This window comes from Balaenoptera acutorostrata, unplaced genomic scaffold, assembly GCF_949987535.1.
Source record: "Balaenoptera acutorostrata unplaced genomic scaffold, mBalAcu1.1 scaffold_663, whole genome shotgun sequence".
Lineage (NCBI taxonomy): Eukaryota > Metazoa > Chordata > Mammalia > Artiodactyla > Balaenopteridae > Balaenoptera > Balaenoptera acutorostrata.
In genome coordinates, this window is record NW_026646758.1 from 158207 (window position 1) to 168827 (window position 10621).

General features: G+C 45.8%; 1 protein-coding gene across 2 annotated transcripts; it reads left to right on the top strand.

The window, feature by feature from the left end:
* The first annotated feature begins 7232 nt into the window (after positions 1 to 7232).
* On the top strand, positions 7233 to 10466 carry LOC130707019 (serine/threonine-protein phosphatase 4 regulatory subunit 4-like). 2 transcript variants are annotated; one of them, XM_057539650.1, is made up of 2 exons: positions 7301 to 7815; positions 9293 to 10466. In XM_057539650.1, exons 1-2 carry the CDS (start codon positions 7699 to 7701, stop codon positions 9425 to 9427), a joined length of 252 nt encoding a protein of 83 aa, XP_057395633.1. In that variant the 5' UTR covers positions 7301 to 7698; the 3' UTR covers positions 9428 to 10466. The 2 variants fall into 2 exon arrangements, with proteins under 2 accessions (XP_057395632.1, XP_057395633.1); XM_057539649.1 differs by lacking the exon at positions 9293 to 10466 and having other exon boundaries at positions 7233 to 8271.
* Positions 10467 to 10621: the final 155 nt, after the last annotated feature.

The window sequence follows — 10621 nt, forward strand, 5'->3', positions numbered from 1 at the left end:
GAAGAGACATCAGGGATGCCACACACAGAGAAGAGACCCTGTGAGGACACAGTGAGAAGGCGGCCATCTGCAAGCCTCAGGAGAAACCGACCCTGCCAACACCTTGATCTTGGACTTCCAGCCTCTAGACTGTGAGACAGTACATTTCTGTTGTCACCCAGTCTGTGGTATTTTGTTATGGTCGCCTTAGCAAACTAAAATGGATTTTATTTTCATAAAAGGCGTCCTGAGCTGGCCTCACCGAGGTGACACCTGAGGAAAACTCTGAAGGATGTGATGGGGTGAGTTGTTTGCAACTCTGACGGAAGAGCATCCCAGTCGGAGGGACCTCAGGCTTCATGGCTCTGACGGGGCTCATACCTCAAGTGTTCAAGGGATAGCAAAGACGCCAGCGTGCTTACAGAAAGCAGAGCGGGTGAGGCAGAAACCGGGAGGCTGTGAGACCAGAGACGTGACGGGATGTGGGAGGACGTTCTCTGCACGAGATGGGGAGTTACTGTGGAGTTTAGAGCAGTGGTTCTCAATTGGGAGGAAGGGGATTTCGCATCCAAATTTGGCAATGCCTGAAGATATCTTCCATGGTCAATACTGAGGAGGAGTGAGGAGAGGTCAGGATCAGACACTGGTATCTAGTGGGTAGAGGCCAGGAATGCTGCTGAATATCCTACAATGTACAGGACAGCATTTCCCTCCAGCTCCCCAATAAAGAATGACCAAGGTCCGCATAGTAACAAGGTTGAGAAGCCCTAGTTTAGAGCACAGGATCATTCTGGCTGTGTTGGGAGTGACTTCAAAAGAAGAACAGGCAGCCTTCCCTGGTGGTGCAGTGGTTGGGAATCTGCCTGCCAATGCAGGGGGGCACGGGTTTGATCCCTGGTCTGGGAAGATCCCACATGCCACAGAGCAACTAAGGCCGTGCGCCACAACTACTGAGTGTGTGCTCTAGAGCCGGCGAGCCACAACTACTGAGCCCGCATGCTACAACTACAGAAGCCCGCGCACCTAGAGCCCGTGCTCCACAACAAGAGAAGCCACCGCAGTGAGAAGCCCACGCACCGCAACAAAGAGTAGTGCCCGCTCGCCGCAACTAGAGAAAGCCCACGCGCAGCAACGAAGACCCAAGGCAGCCAAAAATAAAAAAAAATAAAATAAAATAAAAGAAGAACGGGGAATTCCCTGGCAGTCCATTGGTTAGGACTTGGCGCTTTCGCTGATGTGGCCTGGGTTCAATCCCTGGTGGGGGAACTAAGATCTCACAAGCTGGGCGACACACACACAAAAAAAGAGGGAAGAACAGAGGCTCTGTTAATCCAGGGGACTTGGCCAGGGTGGCAGAAGATCTCCTACTATGCCAGTTTAGTGCTCCCTGCCTCCTCCCTCTTTCTCTTTTCACTTTCTCAACAAACATTAACAGAACACTTACTATGTGTTAACTGTTGTCCCAGGTGCTGGGCAGATTCCAACAGGTGTGGCCCACTAGGACCCTCGTCTAGTTCACCCAGACTCAAGCTGGCGAGAAGGGAGCTGTTACAGGGAGCAGGTGCTGACTTGGGGAAGTCCGCTTGGGGCTGCAGGGGGACCTCTGCAGCAGTTGTCAGCAGTTGCTGTCTACTCAGACACTAAAGAAAACACAGAATGAGCACTGGGTGGGTGACAGCTCACCTCGCCTAAAACTTGGAAATCATCCTAATGCCTTTGTCTCCCTGATCCCCACCCCTCCACCCCTAATCCATTCCCAGTTACCTCCAAAATCTCTCTTGTAGCTATTCACATTGCTCCATCTTTATCATCGTGACTCTAGTCCAAACAATTATCATTTCCTACCTGGTGTCTCTATAGTCACTCTTGTGCCCCTAGAATCTTTTATTAGTTAGGACAGATGGGCCATGCTGCAGTAACGGAAAACTCAGTGAATTCTCAGTGGCGTAACACAAAAAAGGTTTATTTCTGACTTATGCAAAAGTAGGTAAGGTGGACCTCCTCCGTCAGTCTCCTAACTCTGTATTTTTTCCATAGCCGTTATCATACTTTGTAATTATCTATTTAATTATATGATTATTGGATCAATTTCTATGGCTATCCCTAGGGTGTGTGCTCCTTGATGGTAGGGCCTGTACCTGGCTTGCTATGTATCCCTAGACCTAGAACAATGCCTATAATATACCTACAATTAATGCCTTAATATAACATACAAAGTAGAATTCTTGAGATATTTTTTGAATGAATGGACGAGTGCAGTGGCTACACTACAACTGGAAACCATATCATCTCCCAGATCTAAAAAATTCTAAAATACTTCATGCATAAAACATGATATGGAATACATATGTATACTTTAAGCCTAACAATAAAACACTCACATATCACTACACTACCCAGTTCAAAAAATAACACATCACTTGGAACTTCCCTGGTGGTCTAGTGGTTAAGACTCTGTGCTCCCAATGCAGGGGCCCAGGTTTGATCCCTGGTCAGGGAAATAGATCCCGCGTGCCACAACTAAGACCCAGCGCAGCCAAATAAATAAATACATAAATACATAAATACTAAAAAAAAAGACTCCATACTTCTACTGCAGGGGGCTCGATCTCTGGTCAGGGAACTAAGACCCCACATGCCAAGTGCAGAGCGGCCAAAAAATTAAAAAACGAAAAAAAAAAACATCACCAATGTCTACGTGCCCCTCCCTGATCACATCTCAGTCCTAGAGATTAACAAAAGACTGCATTTTGTGTCTATCATCTCTTTTTCCTTTTCATCATTTTAACCACATATGGATATTACATATACTATTGTTTTTGAACACTATGTAAATAGTATCACACTGTAGATAATCTTTGGTGACTTGCATTTGTTGGTCAACATGTTTGTGAGATTTATCTTTGTAGAATTACGTAGTTCGGGTTCATTTTTGCCGTCATAGTTTCCATTGATTGAGTATAATACAACTAATTTATTCTCCTGTTGATGGGAATTTGAGTTGTTACCAGGTTTTTGCAATTATAATTTGTACTGCTGTGAACTTTCTTGTGCATGTCTCTTTGTGCAAGTGTGCAAAGAGTTCCTCTAGGGTACATAGTACATACCTTGAAGAGGTAAATTCCATTTTACAAGTTAATGCCAAATTATTTTCCAAAGTGGCTTCCAAAGTGTTTGCACCAATTTTCACTTCCACCAACACTGTCCAAGAGTTCCTTTTGTTTTACATCCTTCAGACACCTGATGCGGCCAGACTTCAAAATTTTTGCCTCTCTGGTGGGTGTCAACATTTACCTTCTCCTGATTATTAATGAGGTTGAGCTTCTTTTCATAGGTTTATTAGTGGTTCTTCTTCTGCAAAATGGTTGTATATATATTGCCCATGTTTCCACTTAGTTGTCTTCTTACTGATTTTTTTGGAATTCTTAATTCTGGACAGCAATTCTTCTTTGGTTATTTTCTTGTAAATATCTTTTCCCGGTCTATAGTTTTTTTTGTTACTGTCTTTGTGTCTTTTGATGAATACGAGTTCTTAATTTTAAGATAGTTACATTTATCACTTTTATAGCATGTGCTTTTTGTTTTGTATAAGAACATTCTCCCTATTCTGATGTCATAAAACTATTCTTCTATATTTTCTTCCAAAAGTTTGAAAGATTTGTCTTTAGTTTTTTTTTTATTCACCTGAAATTGATTTTGTCTATGGTCTGAGGTAAAAATCTAATTTAAATATTTTTCTCATTATTGCATTATAATTACATTAGTTTCCTACTGCTCCTGTAACAAATTACCACCAATCTAGTGGCTTGAAAAACACAAATTTATTATCTTACAGCTCTGGAACTTAGAACTGGGTTTCACTGGGCTAAAATCAAGGTGTCAGCAGGGGCTACACTGCATTCCCATCTGGAGGCTCTAGGAGAAGTTTTTTTTTCCCCTTTTCCAGCTTCTAGAAGTTGTCCCCTTGAGCCCTCTTCCATCTTCAAAGCCAGCAATGGCCGGTCAAGATTCTTTTGTATCACATCACTCTGACACTGACCCTTCTGCCTCCCTCTTTTACTCATAAGGACCCTTATGATTACACTGGGCCCATCTGGATCATCCAAGATAATCTTCCCACCTCAAAATCCTTAAACTAGTCACATCCTTAAAGTCCCTTTTGCCACGTAGGTAACAGTCACATATTCAGAGGATTAGGATGTGGACATCTTTGGGAGAGCATTATTCTGCCTCCCACAATAATCAACTGATTCAGCACAATTTATTTAATCTTTTCTGAACCTGGGTACTGGGAATCACTGGTCTGGTGGTAATAATAATAATAATAGCAAGCACTGAATGTTTGCTGTGTACCAGGAATTTCTCTAAGCATTGTATGCATATTACCTCACTTAATACTTACATGACTTTATGCTAAGGCCAGTACTATTATTTCTATCTTAGAGATGAGTAAAGTGAGGGACAAAGTGATTAAGTACCTTTCCTACAATAGGAAATGGCAGAGCCAGGACTCGAACCCAGGCAGTTGGGATCCTAAGTCCATGCACCCAACCACCATGCTACTGTTCAATGATCAAAATAAATACATAAATCTAGCTTCCCTTAGCTGCTCAAGCCTAAGTCACATAACTTCTTTGAGCCTCAGTTTCTTCATCTATAAAATTGGAAAAGTGGTGCATCTCTTCTGCATTTCACGGGGCTGCTCTGAGGACACATTGAGACAAGCTGTAACAAAGCAGTTCAGATAAGGAAAACAGGGCTCCAAGAGTCATTCCACTGCATGCCACTGGCAGAGCCAGGACTGGGACTCAGGTTTCCTGGCAAGGTGGGCTATTTCCACCAGAGGGTGGGAACTACAGCAGGCACAGCTGTTCAAATTGACTATTTCCCCTTCATCAACCTCATGCCCATGAAAGCTGTGTCTGTGTAGTTAATCAATTGTTCATTAAGAATGTCATCAAGTCTCAGAGGATGTTGTTACAAAATTCAAATATGAGATAACACTTCTTAGCTGAGACAGGGTAAAGCGTACAAGTATTGTTTAGTAGCAGCTACAAATCAAGGGGAAAAGGAAGAGAATTTCAGAAATTGACAGAAGGGGGAGGCTACAAGGTATCTGCTAAGGAAAACCACCTCCACCATGTCTTTGCTTCTTCTCCATCCTGATCCCATCAAGATGCACCCCTTTTCGTTTTCCCTTGAATTCTCCTTAGTGGAGTAGGTATCAGAAAACCTGACTTTCAGCTTTGGGGTAATGCCTGACCATATTTTGCTTTGACCTTCAAGGCAATATTGAAAAAAAAAAGAAAAAGGGCGAAGAGTGGGAGGATTCACTCTACCAGATATTAGGACATGTAACAAAGTCATAGCAATAAAATCAGTGTAGCACTGGTACAGGAACAGATCTAGATCAACAGAAGAGCAATGAGAGCCCAGAAACAGAGACAGGTGTCTATGGAGACTTGGCTTACAACACAGATGCCGTCACATCTTGGTGGGGAAAAGATGGATTGTTTGGTGGGTACTGCTGGGAAAACTGGCTCAGCATGCACAGAAAATAATATTGTATTCCTATTTGCAGTACATGCGAGGTGAACTCCAGATGAATTAAGACATGTGACAGGTAAAAGTATGAAGCAAAATAGGGAAAAATGTAGGAGAATATTTTGCAGCCACGCGTACGAAAAGATCTTTAAACAAGACCCCAAAAGCACTCTTCACAAGGCTGAAATTGGATGCATTTGGCTACATCAAAATTAAGGATTTCCCCTACACTGTAGGATAGCAAAGACCAAGCTAAAAGGATGCAAGAAAGACTGGGAGATACTGGCAATGTCCAAGACTGACAAGGGATTAATATTTAGAATATGTAAGAAACTTTAAAAGTTCCCTCAGAAAAATAATAGGAAATTTAGCAGAAAAATAGGCAAAAGATGTAGCAGGTAGTTCACGGAAAGAAAAACATCTCTATGGCTCTTAAGCATATGGAAAAATGGTTATCACTAATCATGAAAATTAAAATGTGTTACTACTTTACCAATGCCAGATTAATAGAAATTGGGACATAATACCAAATGTTAGCATATAAAGTGGAGAAACAGGAACCTTCCTATCTTCATGTGCCATTGGTGGCAGTGCAAACTGGCAAAGCCATTCTGGAGAGTACCATGGCAGAGTGAAACCAAGCAGTGTAGACTCCGTGATCTAGCAACTCCATTTCTCTCTTATGGTCCATAAGAGACACGTGTAATACCCATTCCAGCATTGTTTGTGATAACAAGGAACTGCTGGCAACCTAAGTGTTCACTGATTAAGGAACTGGTAAGTAAAATGTGCTAGACGCACAAATCAAATACTTTTAGTGGTCAGAATTAATGAACCTCTGGTATACACAGCCCCACGGATAGATCTCTAAGACATCATGTTGAGGGAAAAACAAGAAACAGAATGAGTTCTTATCACAGTACCATTCGTGTGTATTAAAAATAGATACTTAAACTAAAAGCAGTATCCTTCGAGGATATATACATGTACTCGGACATATCTTAAACGAGAGAGAATGCATATGGGGGGGTAGAGAAACGGGACGGTGGAGAGGGAATGAGTGGAAAATAATAAAATAAAAAAGAGTTGGGTGTTGCTGACTCTTAGGAGCGAAGAGTATGATCAACAAAACTTTTGTCGCTGAGGTCCAAAAAAATGGCCCCAATCCCCCTTCCATCGCTTCCTACTCTTAACAGAATCAAATGCAAGCAACTCAGCGTGGCTGCCCAGACCTGGGCTTTTTTCCATAAAGGACCTACCTCTCTACCTTGCCAAACACTCGGTTCCCCGCACTTCAAGCTCTACTCTGCCTGCACTTCCTACAACCCAAACACACCCAGGCTTCAATCCGAAATGGGCTCTTATTTCTCTGGGAAAAATCCTGTTTAAGATCCAGTTTAAGCGTCTCCTCTCCAGGAATCCTTTTTCTGACGGCTGCCCTTCCCACATGCTAACGCCTCCCGGACTGTATGCTCATGCACCCCGTCCCCATCAATCCCGCACACATCAAGTTCTATTTCCTTATCTTGGGTACACACCCCTCCCTCAGGGATAGAGCAGTTACGCAGATCTTCGCGTCCACAGATCGTGCGCTGGGGTGGGCGGTCCCACGAATAACCGCACGATAATTCTAGCAACTTAAGCAAGATCCCAGCCCACCTCCCTCTCCTTTGTTTCGCCTCTTATTGGTTCAGCATCTCCGCCCCCGGCGACCGACCCCACTCCTCCTCCACTGGCCGCTGGGAGTGGGAGGCTCTGCGCACGCGCCGCGGCTTCGGGCGCGCTCGGTCGGGGGCGGGACAAGGGGAGAGAAGGGCAGAGAGACGAGGGCGGTAGGGGGCCGCCGCGACGTTGCGCGGCAGTTGCGTCCGGCCCGCGTGCACGCGAAGCCCGGGAGGGGGCGGGGCTGAGGCGGGCACCTCCCCACCCAGGCCTCGCCCCCGCGGCCCGCCCGCACATATAGCCCAGCCCCCTCGCCTTGGCTGCGCCGCCCCCTCGCCTTGGCTGCCCCACCCCCTCGGCGGCCGCGCTCCTTCTCCCGCCGCCTGCTTGCCTCCCGCCCGGCTCCTTCGGCCGAGAGCGGGAGAAAGTCCTGCTGGTGGGCGGCCGCGGAGCTGCGCGCGTCCGGCATCCCGGGGCCGCTCCGGCCCGGGCGGCTAGGGGGCCCGGCGGTCCATGCATCCGCCGCCGCCCGCCGCCGCGATGGATTTCAGTCAGAACAGTCTGTTCGGCTACATGGAGGACCTGCAGGAGCTCACCATCATCGAGAGGCCGGTCCGCCGGAGCCTCAAGGTGCGCCCCGGGGAGGAGGAACTGCCCGCAGGGCGCCCGGCGGCTTGCCCCTACCCCGACCCCAGCCCGTCCGCTCCCCGAGGCGGCCCGGGACCCTCTCGGAGTCCTGCTGGCCCCCCAGTCCTCCTCCAGTCCCCGGCCGCCGTGTTACCCTAACCCGGCCCTTCTCGGGCCCCCTTCTTCGACGTGCCTCGGGTTTTCCCAGCCTGGACCCCCAGGCCCGAGGGACGGACATCCGGAGCCAGCCCGCGATCCCTCGGACGCCCTCGGTTTTCTAGTCCCCCGGCCCAGCCCGCCCCGGGCCCTTTCCCCAACCCGCCCCCCAGGAACGGCCGGTCGAGCCCCTGTCATTCGGGCCAGCGCGGCGTCCTCCCCCGCGCCGTCTCTCTCGCACAGCCGGAGCCCCTCGGTTGCGGTCCTTCTTCCCCCGGCCCTGCAGGAGCTGCCCCTCGCAGCTGCAGCCCGCTTATCCCGCCTCCTCTCCTTGGGGCTCCCCCTTCCCCCGCTTTGGCTCTCTGGTGCTGCTGCCCGGGTTCAGGCCCCAGTCCCACTTCTCAGTCTACACGGCCCCGACTCTTCCCCTACCTTTCCCAGAGACACCCCAGATCCCATCCCCCTCCTCCCCCATGAGAGCGAGCTCCGGTCCCCCAGTCCCCAAGTCAGCCCGGGCCTCCCTTCACCTCCCAACTAGCACCCATACTAGGGCCGTCCTGCTACGGGTCTTCAAAGCCCTCTCGACCCTTTGTCCCGATCCTGAGTCACCACGTGTCCTTACCTTCCAGCCCCTCCAGGACTCTCGCTGGGACCCTGCTCCCCAACCTCCTTAAGAGAGTCAACCTTCACTAGGCCCCCCACCTCCCGCTAGCTCCCCGACCCCGCAGAGTCATCTAACGCCCAGCCTCCCAGAGGCTGCAACCCTCACTGCTGGCGAAACTAGTGACCGACCACCACCCCCTCCGCCCCGCATTATAGCTCTTTTCACTCCCACCTGCCGCAATATCTCGAATCTTTGATTTCCTTCCAGTCCCAGAGTTTATTCCCTTCCCTCCCCCACTCCAGATTTCGTCTTTCTCATTCTCCCTCGGCTGCAGTCTTCATTCCCCCTTTTAAGCATTTCCTGGGATGGAAATGCTGGCGAAACAGTCTTGGATATTAGAGACTAAAAGTATGTATACATTTTATATATATACATACAATTGATTTCAGCAAGTTTCTGAAGCCACAACGTGATTCTCAGGGTTCAATCTAGAAGCTAGAAGAGTAAACAAACAAACAAAAAGCCCCCAACCCCCCAAACTCCACCACCTAAACCCAACAATTAGAGACGTCTGAGGTTTGAGGGCGTCAGACCCATGATTAGTTTTCAGTGATAACGCTTAATTGTGAAACTTTTTCATTAGTCCATATTCAGATAGGGTCCCTGGAGGCAAGACTGATCCGATGTTTGTGTGCATAATTTGTGTTTTACACTTGACAGACACCAGAAGAAATAGAAAGATTGACAGTTGATGAAGACCTCAGTGATATTGAAAGGGCTGTTTATCTGCTCAGGTATTTCATAAAGTCTTTTTGTGATAATTGCTGCTTTTCCTGTGGCAGCATCCACAAATGATTTCTGAAATGTCATGTTACGGTTCTGTTCAGATTTACTTAACCACTTGAACAGAGTACTTTTGCATGCGCAGCACTTAATTATGTTATAAATTAAGATTTAGATATGGACTTATGAACTTGAGAACCGAAATCAAATAAGATACCTAGCTTATAGAATATTGCTTGGAGGAGGAACAGAACAACTAATGGTTTGAGTTCAATCTCATTAAAAAAAAAAAAATCTTGCAGCTTTGGTTGTCCTCACATAAGATCCAATAAATTTAGATGAGACTTAAGAATATCCAGTGATTAATTTTAAGTTAATTGCAGAGTATGAACTTCATATGCTATTTACTGTACAGAAAAAAAATCCACAAATATGGTAGTTCAGTTATTTTCCCTCAGGATAATCCTGTTTATATGACTTCTGCTATGTGTGCTTTATAATTTTGCCTGAGAGATTTTAAAATTTAATTGAGCCTACTCTCACTTAAGTTTCATCTTACAAGCGCTACAGAATTGCTTAAGCCAAATGGTATTACAAATATTTACAAGATTTCTCTCAACTATTTTAAAAATTGTGTTGTGGATTTAACTTCTTAAAAGCTGATGTGAACATTAATGAAAATATCTATAAAAATACTTCAGAAATAGAAATTTTCCTAAGGCATTTTGTGTACATTGTTTTAAAATTTTTCTTGCACATTTTTCCCCCCTTTTGGCAAATTAGTTTTCGCTTTTTTTTTTTTGGAATCAGATTTTGAAAACTGGTGTTATTTACCTCCTGGGATATTTGTCATCCTTGTTTCCTTAGCTCAGGTCTACTTTGCCGGTTTCAGGTGCTGGCAAATTTCTTCTTCTTTCTTGTTTTATAGATCATGTTTCTAGTCCCATGATATTCACTGAATGACCCTGTTAAAAAAAAAAAAATCTCCTCTCCTTGACTTCCATTTTCTTAATTATTCTGTAGCCTATTAGTGACATCTTGGGTTCTATTCTTGTCAGAATTTTAGCATGCTTACAATTTAGACCATTCTCTTCAATAATTCTGTTACTTTAAAATGTTTCTGGATCTTAGACCTTATGTTGGGGTTATTTCCCCTCATCTTTTGGTGATTTATGGTAGCCTGCTCTCATCGTTTCTACCTATTTGTTTTATTTTATTTTATTATTTTTAAAATTTTCATTGGAGTATAGTTGATTTACAATGTTG